Source organism: Trachemys scripta, chromosome 3 (genome assembly GCF_013100865.1).
Source record: "Trachemys scripta elegans isolate TJP31775 chromosome 3, CAS_Tse_1.0, whole genome shotgun sequence".
Classification (NCBI taxonomy): Eukaryota; Metazoa; Chordata; order Testudines; family Emydidae; genus Trachemys; species Trachemys scripta.
Window position 1 is genome coordinate 104,935,612 of NC_048300.1, and position 22,031 is coordinate 104,957,642.

General features: G+C 40.7%; 1 protein-coding gene across 2 annotated transcripts; it reads right to left on the bottom strand.

The window, feature by feature from the left end:
* Positions 1-660: 660 nt before the first annotated feature.
* On the bottom strand, positions 661-20,792 carry TBPL1 (TATA-box binding protein like 1). 2 transcript variants are annotated; one of them, XR_004645112.1, is made up of 7 exons: positions 20,625-20,792; positions 11,613-11,799; positions 10,127-10,209; positions 8,089-8,152; positions 5,958-6,061; positions 5,680-5,857; positions 661-2,673 (listed from the first exon to the last, which is right to left on the bottom strand). XR_004645112.1 is itself a non-coding variant. In XM_034765615.1 (7 exons), the coding sequence occupies exons 2-7, from the start codon at positions 11,745-11,747 to the stop codon at positions 2,594-2,596; spliced, it is 561 nt and encodes a 186-aa protein (XP_034621506.1). In that variant the 5' UTR covers positions 11,748-11,799; positions 20,625-20,791; the 3' UTR covers positions 661-2,593. The 2 variants fall into 2 exon arrangements, 1 of the variants encoding a protein (XP_034621506.1); XM_034765615.1 differs by having other exon boundaries at positions 5,763-5,857; positions 20,625-20,791.
* Positions 20,793-22,031: the final 1,239 nt, after the last annotated feature.

The window sequence follows — 22,031 nt, forward strand, 5'->3', positions numbered from 1 at the left end:
TGGGCACACACCTAGGATTTGGTTGACCTGGGTTCAAAACTTTGATCCAAATCAGGCAGAGTGGGGATTCAAACCTGGGTCTCCCCTCACCACAGGTAAATATCCAGTGACTAGGCTATTGGGTACTTGGGAATTTGTGTGTCCCTGCTCAACCTGCCCAATCCCAGCTGTTTTGTAGGGGCTAGCAATGCTCTGAGTACACCTACCTAATGGGTCCCAAAGGCGGGGTGGGTGAAAAACCAAATTTGCAAATTCTGCTGAGGATCAGGTGTGGTTGCTCCCGGCAGCTCATTAGGTGGTGGGAGGAGGGGGTGTGTGGCAGCCAAGACCGCTCTGTACATTCCTACTGTCAAAAATTTAGGCTGGCATATATGGGGACTTGAGCACCAACAGAATTAAGTAGCAGCTGAGCAGTGGTTTTGTGAATGTCAGAGGCACTTAAATGTTAGACTTAGGTGCCTAAAGAGGTAGTTACATGCATAAGTCCTTTATTTGTAAAATATGGATAACAGCACTTCTCTAGCTCACAGGGGTGTTGTGAAGATAAATAAGAATTGTGAGGCACTCAAATGCTATGGTGATGGGGAACAGATAAATACTTCAGATAGATACATAGCTGCTTAATTTCTTAGTATGATAAATTCAATATAAATACTTAAGACAGATGATACATAATTTTATTAGGCACATTTACTTAACAGTAACGAACAAGATTGGCTACCACATTTGCTTCCCCCTTCCTCCCTCATCTTGTTACCGCCGTTGTTCTCCATGACTTTTCAAATAACTCCCACTGGTTCAGGACACTTTAGAATCCATAAGATATTATACAAACATGCCAATTTGTGTTTGCAAGTATTCCTTTAACTGTCTTTTAACCAATATCTGTAGACATATTTCTCTTTTCATCTGCTTAAAGATAAATTTTAAAAATGTTTCTCAGTGATTTTAGACTGTTTAGTTTCTCACTTTTATTGAAGGCCAGACATGCTCTCCCTACCCTCACACACCACCTTCAGTGATACAACTATAAAAACCATTCTTATTTCACTTAATGCCTTTGGCTACCAGTAACTGATTCTGCCTTTTGACTGATGGATATTCTTTTCCTCTACCAACCTTGACTGTATATTTACTGTTTGTTTCCCTTCCTCTGCCATTTCCCCATGAAGACACAATGGCTGTTCCCAACTCCTTCCATTTCTTCCTTACATGCACGTATAAAGGGTAGGCTGCTGTGCTTTAGCTATGATTTCTTTAGGGTGCTCTATTTTTGTTTCACATTTATGGATTTCATGTACTATGAAAGTTCACAGTATATTTTTTTATGACTCAAGTTAAGGTTGTACACTACCTGCGGCACCAAATATGCACTTTGTGTTAATTTCTGAAGGTTCAGACAGGGGAAAATAGACATATATACATTTATACATATTTATTGTCACTTTTAAAAGTAACATTTTCATTTACTTTAAGTATTCACCCCTCTTGTGTTCCATATGTGCATGTGTTAAGAGGATAAATACTGGCTTTCAAGTCCAAAATTAAAACCAATGAAATTACATGCCAGAGCCAAGCTCTGTTGCTTGTTGGCAGTTCTTGTCAGGATAATACTATTATACAGTACCAATAGGACACAGGACTTGGTTAGTCTTCAGAAATAGCATGGTAAATACATTGCTTCGCTTCGGCTCCAAGAAGATGATCTTTCCTTCAGTCAGTCACCAAGAACGGGCTCATGCAATGGCTCCTTCTTCACATCCAACCAGTAGACAAGGGTTGCTTGTCTTTTCTACTGAGGCTTCTTCAGAATGTAAGCTTTTCCCGTCACCTAAAGATGAAAGCTCATCGGCCATTATGCTTAGAAGCATATTCTCTTCAACACGACAGCAAAAAAACTGTTAAAATCTGGCATTTAGTTAAGAGAACTAAGAATATAACAAACCAACTTCTGCCCTCTGATACACGTATGCAACTACCACTGATTTCAGTCTAGACCTCTGCATATTACTTTATACACACACACTACAACTAGGAACAAAAGTATCAGCAAAAGACTACACTTACATTGTTTCCAAATTAGTTTGCAACTATACAATTTTAATTGTAATAGAAAAAGGGGAAAGGAATATAACAACAGGTATTAAGAGAGATATTTTCCAAATTTTTATTTGTGCACATTCATCAAGTGAAAAAGGTAACTTTTACAGCTTCTTTGGTGCCCAATATTCAGCATACAAAAATGTAAAAGACTATTCACAAATAAAACACAAGCTCAAACTAAAAAAATGTTTGAAAGGTAGTGCACATCGTGACAGGTTCACTTATGAATACACAGAAATTACTGCAAAAATAAATAGAACGTCTTTTTAAAAGCAGCAATTTCATATCTTGTAAACTTTTGTTTTTACAATACAGCACTGTTCAAAATAAAATCCAAAGGGACTGGAGTTTACACTGTGGCCATGAACAAGTAAAAGAGTCTGTATTTCCTCAGCTATTGTTGGTCCAGTTTTCCTTTTTTTGCTTTTAGTCCAATGTGCAGCAGTCTTTAAAGGTGCTTGGTTAGGGAACCTAACCATTAAGTGGTGAATTATAAAATTTCTTTCCTGCTTTCAAACACGAATGGGTAAATCTGTTCCACAGCACTGGCAACAGCCTTTACGTTTGGCCCTGAGACATTTAAAAAATGGAGAGAAGAGGGAGAAAAAGTCAGGGCAATGTAACAGTACCTCAAAAACCATTCAGAATATACTAGCTAACACAACTTTCCTCTGTAGACACACCTTTTTTCATATTTAAGGAAGTTACTAAGTACTTAGAGGAAGAAAATAATATGCAACCTCTAGAGCCTGTAATGACATTTGAACTGGTTGTTGACTAGATTAGAAATTAATATCTCCATATCTGTCACTTTTATCTCATAAGAAATTATATACTGTCTAGTGCACTGGAATAGAAGAATCCCAGAAAGAGCGAGTTGGTAATGTCTCCTGATGGCACTAAGTCACTATGTAACAAACTATGAAGGTTGCAGATGATTGAGCAGAATGACAAATAAAATTAATCTTGGATAGGAGCTTAGTGATATATTGACCAAAATAGTCAACTTTTCAACCACACCGATAGCATGTGAAGTTGTGATTTCCTCTGATGAAAACTATTTTGGAGGCTCAGTAAAAAGGGTCTGCCTAATTTGCAGCAGTATTTAAAAAAAGTATAGAAAATGCAGAAAATACAGCTAAAATTGTATCAAACGCAAGCATGCCCCCATTTAGAGTATTGCCAATTTTTGGTGACCCGAGATTGTGTCTGTGGACTTTCTCAATGAAGATGATTAAGGGGAAGATTTGGGAACATGCCTGGCCTTTATGCCTTTAAAAAGCCCTTCCTAAAGGTATTTTGGATCATGTAGGTGGAAAAATTAGGATTACTTACCCCAGAAGGGAACAGAGTTAGAAAGGAATTCATTAATTTATTCAAAATTTTGCAACCCATAACCTTCTGGGTCACCCAATAAAAACAGCCAGTATTTTTAGACAAAATAAAGATAAGGACAATAATATTTCAGACAACTTATATAATTCACTGCCTCTCAAAGTCAGTATCAAATATCATAGCTGGATTTTTAATGGCCTGCATAATTTTAAAACCATTAACAAAATCTGTATAAATGAAAACTAGGACAAGGGTAATCAAGTCACATGTTTCATGGCATAAAATTACTGCTGGGGTCTCTCTCTGCCTCATGGATAACACTGCCAGTTTGGTTGAGTGAATTTGGGGAGGGTTTTCTGCCTTCCTGTAAAGAACAGCTGTTGACCACTGTCAAAGACAGGATACCCGACTTAATGAACTAATGGTTTCACCAGGAAGGAGAAGAGGACTCCAGAAGTTTCTTCCTAATGTAGTGATCTTTAAAGAGATCACAAATCTTTGCATGTCCTATTTATGTGCAAATTTCAGAAAACAGTATTTTAGTGCTTTTTTGAAAATAAGAAAATGGACCAGGAAGAGGATCCTTCTCATATTTTCAAACCTTGTGAGGATTATACGAGGCCTATCAGTCCACATACTCTGCTTTTCACGCAGGCACCACTGAATGCACTGCACCTCCCTCCAATTTCTCTGCTACCACAGAAATATGAAGTTCTAGAGAGCAATGCCCAGTAACACCCAGCAGGCTGTGGAAAGCAAAAAGAGCATGAGCAGGTAAATGGGTCTTGAAGGATAGTAGTGATTCTCCCAAGGTTGAAGACCTGGAAGGGACTCTCCACAGCAAGACAGAGGATTGTGGAGGTTAGCACAGGGAGAGAAGAGAGACAGAAGTTGAGAAAACCCAACACTCATTTTAGGGGAAGAAAAGCTGGAATTGATGACACTTCCACCAGCTTCCTCATTTCTTTTTCTCTCTTCATCGAACCTGCAACCCTCCCCACCCACGTCATTTTTAAAAAAAAAAAAAGTATTTCTCCTGAATTTTAATAGAGATTCTTAGTTATGAAATACAAATAGTTAAATCACAATTCAATAAGTTGGCTGCATTTCTGGGGAACATTAAAGCTTCTCATTTATCTGAAAAGTAATTTTTCTTCTATGTTTGGCTGTTACTAGTTCAAATTAGCTTGCTGGAACATTTACGTTTTTGGTAGGTTTCCATTTTGGATGTTTGTGGGTTTTAGCTATAATGATTACAGTTAAAAGAAATGTATTCTATAAAATGTTAGATATTTGTAAGGATCCCATATCCCACACACCCCCAATACAAGTGTCTCTAAGCATTATTTTAGATACCAATATCTTATCTGTCATTTTCAACCAACAGAAATTTAGTATGGGATAATTCCATATCATGCGTGTCGAAGTTCTATTTTAATTTCCCACAGTTTCTGAATCTTTTTTATTCATGTTTTTTCCCCCCCATTTTAGCAAGTATTGTATTTGCTCTCAGCTGATGTTTTGTGCATATCTGGGAAACACAGTAAAGTCCTTTTTGAGATATGGGGCAGAGGATGCCAAGTACGAATAGAGGGGAGTGGGAAAGGTGGCACAAAGCCTCCAAGAAAATAAATATATATATATTTTAATTTCAGGACCAAAGTTAACAAAAGCGTTCCAATGACTGAGGAAATCCGTTAGATGTCTGGTAACTAGGAAGAGGTTGCCACACAACTATTTAGTTGTTTGTTTCATTTTAAGTTTCCAGCCAAGGTTGTGTGTAATGTTTCCATCCAAAAGGGGCAGGAGGAAGTTTACCCAAGCATTTGATAGACTAGGACCAAAACCTGAAATAGGGCAATCTCTAACACCCCCTAGTTGTTGGTCACAGGATGATGTTGCCATTTTATATTGGCTGGGCCTCTCTAGTCTCAAGGTGTATGCCTGTGATAGGAACTCTTGCTTAAACAGCAGTAGTTTATGGGACTGTACTGAAGGAAAATGAGAAGGAAGGTTAAAAGTTTTAGAATTTGTAATTAAACAAGCAAATATCCTCCATCTCTGGTATATAAGCTCAATTTCCTCATATGCCTCATCTCCTCAGAAACTGACTACAGCCACGTGTATAAAACAAACACATTTGATCTGCTGGGAGTATTACATTCTCCCACAGTTATTCAGGCATTTTCACTGAAAGACAAGTTATCTGGCAGCATTAAGTACAAATGAAATCTCACATGCCTGTCTCTCTGTTGCTTTCAAAGTCTAACTGAACTCCCATGAAAGAAAGTAAGTTAAATATTTATTTTGGCATCATAAAGTACCCGTTACTGTGATACTTCCTGTTGAAAAAATCTGTAAGGTAGCTCTGAGAGGTTTTATTCTGTAGCACACTGCAGGATGAAGCTCCGGTTCATAACTAGAAAACAGAAAAGATTGTCAAAGACACTTCTATATTTGCTAATAAAAAGCTGATACATTGAAGAAAAAGATAAGAATTCTCTTAAGACCTACTGTACCTAGCATGAGGTCTATTATTCTTCGTAAATTCTGGCAATCTGATTTCAAAGGGCATGTTGCACACTGCTAAAACATTGACAACCTTAAAATCTGTGAAAATTACCTTTTGGAGAGAGAAAGAGAACAAGAATAAGAAATGTTATGATATCTGATATGGAAAAGATATCTTCTGACAATAATTTGATTATTTCAACCAATAAAACCCTGTGTTTAACACAAAGCTGGTAAGAGTAGGAATCCAAACAGAACTAGGATAAATTTTTAAATACCTAACTTAGTTCTGAACTATGTTTGTAATCCAATAACTTGTCTAGCAAAAAAAACAAAAACAAAAACAAAACACAATTGTCTTCTCATGTAGATTCAATTACATTTAGAATGAACATGCATGGTCTATATCACTGTAGTAAGCACTTACAACTAAGTTAAAAATTAACTAAACCAAATTATTCATGAAACACCAAAATAAATGACATAGGAAAGCTTGGTTTGTAGTGTTACTAGAACCCACTAAGGTGCTACATAATTAGTTCAGATTAACAGTTTATCATTGTTTTATTTAAGTTAAAAATAAAAAAGAAAATGCGAGAAAATTAATTGTTTGTTTGCTTTCTTTCTCCTGTGGCTAGTACAGAGAAAGCCATTTCCTTTTTCTTTTTGAAACAAAAAGCTAATAGCCTTTTATCCACAGCCACAAAATGCTACAATATGGTGGTAAAATGCCTGTGGCGAATTACCAGCAAAGCCAATGCAATAGTGGGAGATTTTCCTGAAACTGTTAACACAGACATGGCCAATGAAGAACCATTTTTGCTCAAACTTAAATAAATAAATAAATAAATAAAAAAAAATAAAAAATGTTTGCAGCTTGAGAATGAGTCTACCAAATTTCAGTTTGAACAATTAAATTACAAGCAGATGAAAATGACCCCCTTAGAATGGAAATGCTTGTGCAATATTAATTAGACATCAACATGTGCTCTGCCTAGAACGTTCACTCTTACAATAAAGAGAAGCCACGTTAATCTGTTTCTGCACATAAATGAACCTGTTTATTTCCTATAAAGCCATTACTAAAGCTTTACATGGGTATATATTTCATTTGACTTAATTCAACATTCTGCTCCATCATTTTCACTTTTACATGATATCCAATGCTTAATAGCCCCATAACTCAGTTTTTCAGTTTGATTTAATGCACTCAGGCTAGTAAGAGTGGCTGTGGGCTGATTGCCCACCTCTAAAATTTGGTGGCCATTTTATATGCTAAACAAACTTGGAAGTAGGACAGTCTTACTTTTGAATCATCACTCTGATGTCTAGCTACTTGCCTGATAGTAAATTTATGGTTTATTTAATTAAATTAGAGCAACTGGTTGCATGATAGCTCTAAAATGTCATTACATGCCCTTCTGCTCAAGGAACAAACACCAAACTGAATGGTTCTATCAGCCACGCCTAAGTCACTTACAGTAGCAGACTTTGCAACTGATTGGTAGATGTAACTGACCCAAGCTCAGGCAAGAAGGAGTTCCACTTTGTGAGTTCTAATTTAGGAGTAAATTCTGGTCCCAGCGCACAGTCTGATTAGACTATAGCAACTTGCTTTAGTTTAATTTTTTTTTAAATCAAACTTGTAGCAGTTAGGAGTTGTTCACCATAATGGCTCTCCTAAAACTAGATCCACTTGGAAAATGTGTCTGTTCATATGACAACCATATTTATGCCAATCAGCATATTTTACAAATGGAGGGGGCAAATTTCCACTTTTCTTCAATGCAATCCTTTTAGAGATTTTGAGAATAAGGAGGACATTATATATATGCAGGTGGTTAATTTACCCAATTTCCTGAAACAAATTTCTGCTCATGAGCTGATAAGAAAGCACGATGCTGAACTACCAAGTGGGAGCCCCAAATACAGTAAAATAAATACAATCTCAAGATAACCTGTGTTGTTACACAATGAGAATTTGAGTGAGAAAATGCTGGTTATGAAATTGTTATAGCACCTCTTCTGCTGACCATCAGTTTTAAAAGGTCCAAACATGCTAGTCCCTATCAACAGAAATACATACATATACTATTGTTCACCCCTAAAAGAGAAGGTTATTATCAAAAGGATCATTACCTGAAAACCTAGTTTTTGCAAAGTACGAGCTAAACGTCTGGCACCAAATTTAGCTTCTTCTTCACTATAATTTAAAGGAGAGAAATAATAAGGGACTAGTTTTACTAATAGCTACTGCAATAAAACTAAAATTGTAAGATGTATACATACACACGTTCACATACTTACATATGTAATCACACCAAAAACTATATTAAAAGAACATTAAAATGCAAAGTCAAGTGAAGAAGTGCCAGCATTAAGGTAACCTGTACATATGAAATCAGCCCCCTTGAGCATATGCATTGACAGCGTTTTCCAAACAGCAGGTCTCGATCCACCAGTGAGTCTTGGAAAGCATCTAGGTGGGTCACTTGTGGCCCAGAGGTGCTCTCTCCACCCGCACTTTCACTTCCCCTGGAAGGCAGCAGTGTAGGGAGAGGGATTTGGGCAGCAGCAGCATGGAGGAAGCAGCTGAAGCCAGAATTGGACAGTCAGCAGTCTGGTAGTGATCGCAACCCAGCTGCACAGAGAGAGGGGCCAGCTGAGGCTGCAGGATGGGGCAAGGTGGGGAAAGCAAGAGCAAGGGGACTAGGGGGGAGTAAGAAGTTGGTGGGCTGAGAAAGGGAGGAAGGGGGAGGAGAGGGGATAATGGTGGGTCCCCCAAAAAGACAAAATGCATTTGATGGGTTGCCTTTGTAAAAAGTTTGTGAACCACTGTATTATGTTACAGTCTTCAATTACACAATCGATACTATGTTTTCCACAGGTCCCTTGCTTCATTCAGTTCGCAGAATGGACCTGCTCTGGGGATAAATCGGCTTTGTGTATTGAAGGAGACTTTTTTGTCTGTAGAACCCTGCTTCATTTCAGTCCCCTTGCCCAGCTAGTCCCAGTCCCCCCTGTCCCAAGTCCCAGATTCTGCCCCTCCCTTCCCCCAGCCTGCAATTTCAGTCTCCCTCCCGTCCCAATCTAGTCCCTTGTCCCCTCTGCATTGGAGTCAGGCAGCAACCTGCTCCACGCTGCCTGGTCCCAAGCAGGAGGTCATGGAAAACACAAGAGAGACATGCTCCCAGTTCAGGTGCCAGGATCTAGACTTAGCACAGCCCACAGCAATTGTAGGGAAAGTCCTGCTCAGTTCTGGGGTGGAGTATGCCAAGTGCAGACCAATTCTTCAGGGAATGTACCTGCTAAAATTAAGCCTCTATTGAGAATGTGCAAATGGAGATTCTTTTCCCGCAGGGTTTAGAAGTTGGCCAAATTTGGATGGATTTTCACAGGGACAGCAAAGAATACTTCCCTGACACAAACTACCCCACTTCCCCACACTCCAATTTCAAGTCATTGCTCCAAAGCATGGAGATGCTAGAGCAGGAGTCGGCAACCTTTCAGATGTGGTGTGCCGAGTCTTCATTTATTCACTCTAATTTAAGATTTTGTGTGCCATAAGACATTTAAAGTTTTTAGAAGGTCTCTTTCTATAAGTCTATAATATATAACTAAACTATTGTTGTATGTAAAGTAAACAAACATTTTAAAAACCTTAAGAAACTTCATTTAAAATTAAATTAAAATGCAGAGCCCCCCGGACTGGTGGCCAGGACACTGGGCAGCGTGAGTGTCACTGAAAATCAGCTTGTGTGCCACCTTCAGCACGCGTGCCATAGGTTGCCTACCCCGTGCTAGAGTATTTCAATGAAAAGGTTGCCAGACTTTTTTTTTAAATGTAGGTAAAACAATGTATTTTTCCCTAGTGTCATTCTCAGAAATAATGGTTGAACTGTTTTAGTTAAAATTTTCAAAAAAATTCAGCCTGAAGCAGACATTCAGCACAAAAAAATTCTGCCCAAAGGGTTAAAATTTGGCAAAATTATAAGCAACTGAAAACAGGCTCTTATAATGGGAACTGTCATGCAACCTTCATAATAGATGGTTGTACCAGACTTGCCAATAATATATGCAATAGATTTCATGACAATAAGTGGTATTTTCCAATGTCATATACAAGAGTTTCATCCAGGAACAATTTTTTCCTTCTCCTACAAAAAAGGAAGTTTACCTTGTGGCTCCTGTGCAAATAACTTTTCCTGAGGACCAAATTGTGGCCGTAATCCTAGGTTTCCTAAGCTTCATTAATACTTTCTGAAAGAATTAGAAGAAAAATAGGTTTCAGTGTATGTGTGATTTCATACTGAAAAAACAAGTATTATACTAATAAAATACTTCCTTTATTCTATTTTAGCCATGAGGACTGTTCCTTCCTTGCCTTCAGAAGTTAAATCAATATCAACTCCTGAGAAGAGCAAAATAAACCTTAAGTATCTTAGCCAATGAGCAAGTATTAAAGTAACAGGTTAGCTGGTGGCTCAAGTGAACAGAAATTATTTAAATAAGCTTTTTTAAGTCTGGTAGCACTGTGCTAGAATCATCTCCTGTCACTATGACCACATCACTGTTCTGACTCTTTCCACTGATTGTCTCCTTCTGCACAAATTCAAACTTCTTGATCTCATCTGCAGAGTTTTACACAACTTCACTTTGTCTACATTTCAGATCCCATTTTCTTTTGCTTCCCCAAGCATCCTTCCTCTGCTAATTCCCTCTTGATTTCTCACTGTGTTTGTCTCCTCCTCTAACCTGCGAAGCTGCCCATTTTTTCACACCATATACCTGGAAGAGCCTCCCTACATCAGTATACCTAGCAACCTCACTATTTTGCTTCAAAATCCCAACTCAAAACTCGTTTTTTGACTAGCATTCAGCATTGATCACCACTTGAGCACTTCCCTGCTACCACTCATGCTTGACCATGCTAGACACACAAACACAAGATTGTATAATATCTTTCTAACAAGCTGTTCCCCTTACCCATACATGGGAGCCAACTGTACACATCAGATTAAGTTTCTCAAGGCAGTGATCTGTGTCTTACTTTATTTCTGCACAGATATGTGCACATCTACAATAGGGAGCAATATAAATAAATAAGATTCAAGCCACGTTTTTGGCATGTCAGAATGAGTATTTTTCTGGTCAGCTCAACTAGCCCTGCATGGACAGGAAGATGGACTAGATCAGTGTTTTTCAACAACCAGTCCGTGGATTTGTGCCGGTCCCTGAAATTTCCCGGACGCAATTTAGGAAGGCAGCAAGCTGGTCCCTTGACCAGAAAGTTTGAGAAACGCTGGATTAGATGACCAAACAAGACTTTCTCCCTGTTTATTTTAATATTAGCTGAGTGTGCACTGGAAACAAACTGCAGAGATTTAATTTCACAACATTTCTTATGGCTTCCAAGCACTGCAATATTTATCACCTCAAATTTAGTATCAAAGAACAGATAGAAGCCTGGCAAACTTGAACAAGAAAGAAACTGGAAGAAGTCAAAGAGATAAGAATCCAGCCATTCTAAACACAGTTCTGCTACACTGACTGAATTCACACTACCAACTGTATCCACCATATGGATATTGACAGAGCTCAAACTGATAAACATGTATAAAAGTTAGTCTAGTTTGGCATTTGAGATATGTTAAATTTCTTACCCCAACATCACGCTTGTAGATCACATTTGCTCCCTCTAATGCAATCTTCCTCAAGTTTAAATGACATCTTGTTCTAAAAACACACACTACATTTGTGATTAAAATGTCCAATGCAACATCACTGTCTGCATCCATTGGGGTGGTTGAAAACTCAAATTCCCCACCAGCACACCATGAAGATCACATTCTGAAAAAGAAAACAATACAATTAAAAATACTGTGTCACACAGTTATGTAAAAAAATCCCTTTCATGTACCTTAGTTCCTTAATTGAGACAGTCTTAGAATCTGGAACTGAAAAATAAATTTTATGCCATTCTGACTCATTTATAGTCTCTGTTAACCACAAAGTTTTGCATCCTGTATATCAGAAAACAGGAAATCTATTGCTTATTAAAACTCACATTTCAATACAGTGAAACCAACTTATCAGAAATAGTCATGAAAGAACTAATTATATATAAAAACTGAAAAAAAAAATAAAGGAATAAGATATCTTAATTATACTTTGCTGTTCTTTCAACAAAAATATTTTTAAAAGCTGAATATGAAGATGATTTAGGATTTCTATGAAACAAAGGAAAAGCTTTCTAGTACCTATAAGTGATAACCTTTCCTCAATTCCTTCCTCAAATCAGTGCAGGATAGATTTAGACATAAGGAAAAATTTGTTTCTCTTGACTGTTTCGATTAATGATGATTACATGGATAAAATTTAATTCCAAATATAAGGATCAAATATTTGCCAAAGTTTATGCTTTGGAACTATAAGCCTTCTCGCTGCCTTTGAAACATTAAGATATGCACAAAACACGCATACATTAAAAGAATAAACATACCTTCAAAGTATTTTTTATCCTTAAATTAGCTTTCCTGTGTATAGTCAATGCTATGAATGAACTGGGAGGAGAGGCACTTGATTAGGGATGAGGGATGGGACAAGCTGTGGGGGCATCGGGGGAAGGGGGTTGCTGGCTCTGGGGTGGGGCTGGGGAGCTTGGGGTTCAAGAGGGGGCTCTGGGTTAGGATCGAGGGGTTTGAAGGGTGGGAGGGAGATCAGGGCTGTGGCAGGGGAATGGGGCACCCGGGGGGGTGCTCAGGGGTGCAGGCTCCAGGCAGCGCTTATTGCAAGCAGCTCCCGGAAGCATGCCCCCCCTCCAGTTCTGTGGTGTGGCCAGGTGGCTCTGCGCACTGCCCCATCCGCAGGCACCACCCCTGCAGCTCCATTGGCTGGGAACCGGGCGGATGGGGCACAGAGCCGCCTGGCCATGCCGCCGCGTACTAGGTAGGAACCGGAGAAGCCGGCTGCTTCCTGGGAGCCGCAAGGAGCGGGGCAAGCCCCCGATCCTGCTTCCCGGCTGGATCGGAACAAACCCCCAACCCCGCTCCCCAGCAGGAGCTGAGGGCCGGATTAAATGGTCGGATGGGCCGAATGTGGCCCACGGGCCGTAGTTTGCCCACCCCTGGACTACAATATAAAAAGAAACTTTCATCATTTGATGGTTAAAAGTAGTTCCTGTTTTATGCCAGAAACTACTTCAGAATCTTCTCCCCTACAAATAACACATACTAGCATATTAGAGAGATAAGGTGAGTGAGGTAACATCTTTTATTGGACCAACTTCTGTCATACTTAAGGATTGTTCAGTTTCTCATTTGTGAAAATCAGTCCAACACAACTAAAATAAATTAACTCTGAAACATCCCAGAGTTCAAGTGCTCTACACTGAACTTTCATTTCCCACTGCAGACTTGGTTTTTTTTAAACTAATTATTTCAACACAATTTTGCCACTAACAATTAAAATTCAAATAGAACTATGCAATGACAGCTTCAATGTTTTTTGTCATTTTTACCAGCATACACCCATCCTCCCTAAAATTGGATAGGAAAGTCAGCTCCTTTGGTTTTGTGGGGGTGTTTTTAGTTTTGTTTTTTGAAGCAGAGAGGAGGCAGGGGAAGGAAGAGAGAAGACATATATCTAAGGGTATATCTACACTGTAGTTGGGACAATGCCTTCCAGTCTCAATAGACAGATAAAAGCTAGGTCCGCTTGAGCTAGTGTGCTAACAATTGCGGTGCTGCCATTGTGGCATTGGCTAATCACCTTAGCCCAGGTGTGCATAACCCTCCAGGTCCAAGGTCAGGTGACTAGCCAGTGACACAACGATGTCTCCACTGCTATTTTTAGCATGCAATTCACTGAACTCAGACCCAGGAGATCAGAAGTGTCTGAACTTGGGTGATTAGCCACTGCCACAAAGTGTGCACTGCTATTCGTTATGCTAGCTTGAGTGGAGCTAGCACATATCTGTCTATCTGGGCTGGGAAGCATGCTCCAAGCTGCAGTGTAGACATACACTAAGGGTCTCACTGAGGCGCTGCAATTATTTTTGTAACTTTTTACCAATATAGAAAAGTAAAAATTTTAATGCTGCTTGTTAGGAAAGTCCTTGAAACATTACCGGCAGGCAAAATGGGCAAGAATTTGGCAAGGAAAGATTCAAAAGCTAAAGCAGACCACAACTCAAGAGATGGAGGCCACAGTTAAGGTTAAGATTTTGTCAAAGTTATTTTTAGCAAAAGTCACATACCGGTCGCAGGCAAAAAACAAAAATTCATGAAAGCCTGAGCATCCCAGTGCAGAGGTGACAGCCTGAGCCTCACCGCCCAGGACTGATAGCCCGAGTCCTGAAGTCGCGGAGGTAACGAAAAAATCACAGAATCCGTGACCTCCTCGACAGACTTGTAAGCCTTAGCCACAGTACATCAAATCACTGTTGATCCATTAGCTGAAAATCCTGTAACACCTCATACTGAATGAACACAACAAACAGCAAAGAATATAATGAAAGAAAAGCAATCAGCCTTAAGATAAATTCTCTATGCTGATTCGTTTTATCAAAAAAGCAGGAGGCCACAAGACAAGAAACTGCCACATGTAAAAGGAGATCATCACATATACTCCCTTGCTAAATGAAATACAGAGGCAAGATCAAAATATGTATTAGAAATAAGCAAGAGGGAAACCAAGATTGTTAGTATCAACTTTTCCACCTAAGCACTTTTAATGTTATTTTGCCATGCATTCTTGGCCTCCTACCACATGGCACCCTGCCACAACTTCTGACCAATAGCCTTCTCAGACACACCTTGTGTGGAGGACTACAGCTGGATAACAAAAGAGAAGCAGAAACAAAAGAGAACCATCATATAGTAGTGATGCATTGAAATGCAGATGTGTTTTACATATAGAACTGGCTGCTGTGTGATCACTGATCTATTTCACTGTGCAGCTGGCTCCATATCCAAAATATCATGTCATAGCTCTTGGCTTGTCAGAGGAAAAAGGAGGCAGGGGGGAGAGAGTAAAAGAATCAAAGGAAAGGCCAAAGAATAGTGAGAAATAGGAAGAAAGAACAGAGGAAACAAAAAGAAGATGATGCAGGGTCTGGAGGAGAAAGAAAAATGGTAACTAATATTTTTCTACTGAGAACTATACATATCCCTAAGCTTACTAATGCCCTACCAGGTCTGTTTTTGCTGGCCTATTACAGTATAATGCTTACTTAACTGCACCACAGCAGCTTGTAAATAATATAACTGCTTTCCTGAGAGATGCCTCCAACTCTTTATCACAAAACACCCATCTTTTAGAAGTAAATGCCAGCTATATGATAGAAGTGGTTAAGAACAGTGGGTACAGGGTGGAGAGATTACAAAAACAAACAATCCACAAGTTCAGTATGGGAGCTGAAAATTACCAGTAAGAACACTAATATACTGGGGGTCCCAGCCAATCAGAGTGATTTCATCCACAAGAATATCATAAAGAACAATTTAAATGTGCAGATTTTGGCAAGCTGAAATTTTAAATTGTAACAGTAATGCACCTATTTTCATCAGTGATATTCTGAAAGTTAACATGATGCAAAGCACATAACTGGAAATTTCAAAATGAATTTTAACCATCACTTTATAATTGTAGTCTACAGATTGTGACAGTTATTTGGTAAAAAGCGACATTTGTTATACAAGCAATATCTGAGCCCAATGTAAAAGACTGAAAACCACTTTCCACTCCAGTGGTTGAAAAAACAAACAAACTTGAACATTTAATATTTCAATGCTGCGAGTTTACACAGTAAACTACTTCAGATGTTTAATACTGATTTAAGTTCCCTCATTAACAGCAGCATGTTGAACAATCTACTTAATACAAAACATTATTACTTTAGTGTTCTTTCAGAATATGAACCCACAAGAGTCAGGAATTTCATAGCTGGATTTCTTGTTCACCCTTTGTTACATATGCATAATGATAAGATCTTTCATTACATGATCTAATGACATTGAATAAAACAGGTGAGTTCCCTTTTGTGGTGTAAAAGGCGGGGGGGGGGGGGGGGGGGGGGGGGGGGGGGNTGTTCACCCTTTGTTACATATGCATAATGATAAGATCTTTCATTACATGATCTAATGACATTGAATAAAACAGGTGAGTTCCCTTTTGTGGTGTAAAAGGTAGGGGGGGGGGGAAGAGGGGGGTAGGTAGCTGTCACTGTCTCAGGAACAGTCCAAGAAGTTGGATAAAGGAGGAAATCTAAAACAAAATCTTCAGACATTCATTTTAGTACAGTATAAAATTATACTGAGAAGAATGAAAAGATTCTGGGGAAATGAAGTCTGGTGGGCCACCGTCCTTCAAGATAGAAATACAGATTCAGCTGCATGGTTATTCCTTTTTAAGAAAAGGGCAAATCAACAATCTTAACAAGAGGAAAGATGCAAAAATATATTCAGAGTTTATATACAACTGTTCTTTAAATTATAGATAACGTATTTGAGAGGCAGCATGGTCCAGTGAACATGGTCCAGACAGGGGGCAGCACACGATAGGGTAAAATCCTGACCCCAGTGAAGTCAATGATTCACCTCTAGTATCTATCCCTAACTCTGCCACTGACTTGCTATATGACCTTCAGCAAATCACTTAATCACTGTACCTCAGCTTTTCTATCTCAACAAACAGCTTTATAGGGCTCGCTATTATTACTCCAGATGTAGTAACTATACTTGTAAAGGAATGGGAACAAAGTTTCCAGTTCTAATTGTGCATTTATTATTTATTAATTATAATTATTATTAAGGGCCAAATTTCTAAACCTGCCCTATTAGACTCCACTAGATTTTGTTGATTAGCTCTGTTCATGAACTTTCCTACCTAAAAGTATTAAAAAGATACTGTCAACTTAAAGAGTACTGCAACATTGTGCCAGTGCTTGAGAAGCACTAGTTAGCGTACTTTTTATTGTCCAGCTTAGAAAAATGCCTAAGGTGAACGGCCTATTTGGGGGAAAGAAAATTCAGTATTATGTTTTTCACTTTTAATAACCTAAAATATTAGTAGCACATGCACAAAAACATTTTAAATAATACTTAACCTGACATGTTATTTTAACTGATAAAGCTACTACCTTAAGATAGCTAGAAACAATTAATTAATAAAAGTTCAAACCAGTCTGTAATACATGGACACCTGTCATAGATTTACTGATGACAAGCCTTAAGGTCTTTCAGCATCTTGATGCTATAAAGAACTGTGAGGGAATTAGCGGATGTAAGGGAATAACTACTCATGGTTTATGGTGTTTCCAGAGTCTTTTAATGGGGAAAATGACACACACTTACTTTTATGGAGATACTAGTCTTGCTCTGCAAGCCACTTTGGCCTCAGTCCCACAATTGGATCTGCGTGGAAAGACCACTGTGTAGTTGCAGAGTTCACTCATGCAGCTCTGAATTCAGAACTAGGGCCTTCATAGGCTGTTAGCTAATAATGGTACTGTCAGTCTATTGTACCAACATCCACATGATGAAATGATTAAAACTACAACATTTATTTTATATGATAGAAATAAAGCTGTAATACAGTGCTTCATGTTTGCTTTCTTTTGTAAACAAAGACTTTGGTTCTAATTGGACATTATTTTACTTAAATGCTGAGGTGTTCCTTAAAACATAATTGACGGTCTGAATTCAGCAGAAAACATTCCTGGCCTGAGTAAGCCTTAAGGGATGCAGATGCTGGCTTCACAATAGTCTGTTTTATTTAAGGGAAAGGTTAGCTTGCCATAAAAAAAAAAAAAAAAACTCCCTAAATCTCTAGCTCTGTGGCAGGAAGTTGGGAAGCTACTCTGGGCAGAGCTTTCCAACCAACTAGTAAGCTATGCAGCTCTCAAATCTTAGAAAACATCAATGCCTCACCAACGCTGCGTAGCTCATAAGTAGGGCCCTACCAAATTCATGGCCATGAAAAATGCATCAGACCATGAAATCTGGTCTCCCCCGTGAAATCTGGTCTTTTGTGTGCTTTTACCCTATACCAGTGGTTCCCAAACTTGTTCCGCCGCTTGAGCAGGGAAAGCCCCTGGCGGGCCAGGCTGGTTTATTTACCTGCCGCATCCGCAAGTTCAGCCGATCGCGGCTCCCAGTGGCCGTGGTTCGCTGCTCCAGGCCAACGGGAGCTGCTGGAAGCGGCGGCCAGTACATTCCTCGGCCCGCGCTGCTTCCAGCAGCTCCCATTGGTCTGGAGCAGCGAACCACGGCCACTGGGAGCCACGATCGGCTGAACCTGCAGACGCGGCAGGTAAATAAACCGGCCCGGCTCGCCAGGGGCTTTCCCTGCACAAGCGGTGTAACAAATTTGGGAACCACTGCCCTACACTATACAGATTTCACAGACTTTCAAAAGTAAGGGTGGCAATACCATACCATGCCATCCTTACTTCTGTGCTGCTGCTGGCAGCGGCTCTGCCTTCAGAGCTGGGCAGCTGAAGATCGGCAGCGGCTGGCCAGGAGCCCAGCTCTGAAGGCAGCGCTGCTGCCTGCAGCAGCACAGAAGTAAGGGTAACAGTGCCGCAATCCCCCCCCCCACAATAACCTTGTGACCCCCCTCTCCCCACACTCATTTTTGGGTCAGGACCCCTACAATTACAACACTGTGAAATTTCAGATTTAAATAGCTGAAATCATGAAATTTACAATTTTTAAAATCCTATGTCCATTAAATTGACCAAAATGGACTGTGAATTTGGTAGGACCCTACCCATAGGAGTTCCAGTAGCACTTGTGTAATGCCTCGATAGTCTCAGTGGGGAGATGGTTTGAGAATCCAACTTCTTGCACACTAAAAACAAACTTTAGAAGAAGAAGATGAACCTTTCCTTTCACCTGACTGGCGGTCTGCGGAGTCTAGTGTATGTTTTTGTGAGAGTGTATGTAATATGTATATTACAATCTCTTTCTCACACACACACAGTTGTCATGCAGTGGTTCTTCTTAGTTTCCTAATTAGATGACTGTCAGCCAGGGAAGAAAGAACCCATCCTTACATAAGGATACCAGGTGATAGTTATTTTGTCTCTCAATATCATAACCATCACATTATATGGCTGTCAAGCTGATCAGAGGAAAATTTCAAAGATGGCCATCGTAATGCCTAAAGTAATATTTTGTTTGCACTGTATCTCATTTCCCTCCCTTGTGTTTGGTGTGTTGTGTTTATTTTGATTTTGGTTTTTATAGATTGTAAGCTTTTAGGGCGGAGTCTGTGTGTTTGTACAGCACCTACCACACAGGGGCATTGGTTCCTACTGAGGCCTTTAAGTGCTGCTGCATATAACTATTATTGCTTGTATCCACTGCCAAGTAAGTATTTCCTCTTTTGAGATGGTGATTCTCTACAGATTCACAGTTTAGGAAACTCACCGCATCCAAGACACGTTGCTCCTAGGTTAATTTTTCCTTTTACAGAGCACTTACTTAGCAGCACAAAACTGTTAACATGCTCCACTCATATTTTTCTTAGGGACATTGTCAGGAACTTTAGGTCCCCAATCTAGGTTTTGCGAGGAAAGGAGGCTTTATAAAGCCTAATATTTATAGAAATATTTTCATTAAATATATAAAAAATTGCTTTGAAAGCTTTTTATAAAAGGTGCGTTAAACATTCCTTTGCAGTAGTTGCTGCAATGTCTAGGTTGAATCATACTGCTGTATCAGAACCAAAAAATAAAACTGACTAGATTCTTATTTTGGAACAAACTGAATGGAGTACAAAACATAAATGAACATAAATAGAGAAAAGTAATCAATCATTTTTAGCAATTATTTGTTTTTTAAACTTAGCCAAAATCTTTTCATGGAAACATATGAATGTTAGATTTTTGCTTAACTTTTGTTAAACTACAAAGCATAGATTTCAGGCCTAAATCATTTGACAGTTTCCATTTCACAACGCTGATCATCTAGGACAGATTCTAGATCTAGTTTAACATGCCACCACCAGGGTTTAATCTAACCAACAAATGTTATTTTAAAAACTTACAAAAATCATCATTTGGGAGGAATGGGGGGGAAAGGGTTGGGTAAGTATTTGCCATTTTGAGGAGCCCCTACTGGTTGCCAGGAAACAGTGTTTCCCATGGTTGATGCTCTTGTCTCGTTCTCCTCCGCCTTACTTTCCCCTTCCCCTGGAAAGGGGGGCAGGGAGTGGATGGGGCGGCTGGCAGCTTGAACTACGTTCTGTGCACACACCGTTATTTTTGCAGCACACCAGCTGTTGGGACAGGGGGAGGGGAGGCCCAGACATTGCTCGGATCTCTGCCCCACACCGCCCAGAAACGAACCACTAGGCGAGAGCGGACGTGGGAGCGCCACGGGGCTGAGGAGCCCGAGCCCTGCGCCCCCGGCCCCGCTCCGCAGGGGGCAGCACCCAGAGGCGCCTTTATTGGGGTGGGGGCGACAGAGAGGCCGCGAGGGGCTCAGCGCTCGCTCTTGGGGGATCGGGCTCAGACCGCGGGCCCAGACTGGCGCCCCCCCGTCCCCTCCGCGGCACCTGCCTGCCAGGCCCCCTGCAGCTGTCCCCGCGCCCCGGCCCCGCAGCGCCCGCCCCCAGCGCCAGACTCTCCCCGGCCAGCGCCCGGGGTGGGCGGCGGCGGCTGCAGTTACCGCGTGGGCCGGCGGTTGAGTGTCCCCGGCTCCGCCGCGCGCGGCCCGGTTGCTACGCGCCCCGTCGCTCTCGCTCTTTGTTGTTCCGGGTCCCGGGCCCTGTCCCCGCGACAATAAACATCGCAAAACGCGGCGGCCATAGAGACGGCTCCGGCTAGAACGGCCGCCGCCGGAAGTGCCACGAGGGCCGCGCTGGACGCGCGCTTCCGGGTTTTCTCGCCTTCCTCCCTCCCGCCAGGCAGCGCAGAGCAGTGTGCGCGTGGGGACATTTGCGGAACGAGGCGAGGAGCCGAGCGCCTTGTTCAGGGCGGAGCGGGCTCGAGCCTTTTTTTACCCTCTTTTGCAGTCGGCGCTGCGCCTGGGTTGCTAGTGGCGGCCCGTGCGATTGCCCAGGCTCCGTTCACTGCTCAGCAGCCCGCGAGATCAATGCTTGGGCAGTGCAGCGCAAAGCACTTGGGCTACAGCTGTTTGCTCCCCCCGACCGGGTTATAATCGAGCAGGCAGTATCTGTCCCAGCCTAGCCCCCTGCTGTCTTTGGTTGTTCCAGGTATTTTGCAAAGTGGTTTTGTCCAACGGGTTTGCCGCTGCCCTTTTAACTTCAGTATCATTTCCAATTTTGTAAAAGCAGCAAAGAGTCCTGTGGCACCTTATAGAGTGACTAACAGACGTATTGGAGCATGAGCTTTCGTGGGTGAATACCCACTTCGTCGGATGCATGTGGGTATTCACCCACGAAAGCTCATGCTCCAATATATCTGTTAGTCTATAAGGTGCCACAGGACTCTTTGCTGATTTTACAGATCCAGACTAACAGGGCTACCCCTTTGATAGTGTTTCCAAATTTGTATGCTGTGTGGTTGGAGCTGTGTTGTTGGTCCCAAGATATTAGAGAGACAAGGTGGATGAGGGAATGCCTTTTATTAGACCAGCTTCTGTTGATGAGAGAGACAAGCTTTTGAGTCACTAAGAGCCCTTCTTAAGGTCAAGCTCAAAAGCTGGTCTCTCAGCAGCAGAAGTTGGTCCAATAAAAGATATTACCTCACCCACCCTGTCTCTCTAACTTCCAGATCAGGTTTAAATTGACACCACAGTTAACATGAGAGAGAGAGAGGAGCCTGGATTTGATTTGATTATGTTTGTTTTTAAATTTGTCTGGTCAAGAAAAGCATCTGGAAAGTGGAACTTCTAAGAGGTCTACATGTGACTGCAGCTAGCAGGAAATGTTACTGCTTACAGCCTGACAGGCTTCACTATTGTGAAAGAAATGGTCTGTGGCTATGCACATAAAGAGTGTGATTGCACTATATTCAATATTCAGTCTCCCAAAACATCGTTTCAGTCAGATACATTGCTCTTTAAAATGTAACTTAAGAACATGTAATAGCAGAAAAACTAGATTAATAGGCG

Bases quoted from the DNA above. Each gene is read 5' to 3' on its own strand.
- TBPL1 (XM_034765615.1), bottom strand. From the start codon at position 11,747: ATGGATGCAGACAGTGATGTTGCATTGGACATTTTAATCACAAATGTA. The intron at 8,153-10,126 runs GTAAACTTCCTT...TTTAAATTATAG, and splicing joins ATTTGCACAGGAGCCACAAG to TGAAGAAGAAGCTAAATTTG. The intron at 6,062-8,088 runs GTAATGATCCTT...TCTCTCCAAAAG, and splicing joins TGCAAAAACTAGGTTTTCAG to GTAATTTTCACAGATTTTAA.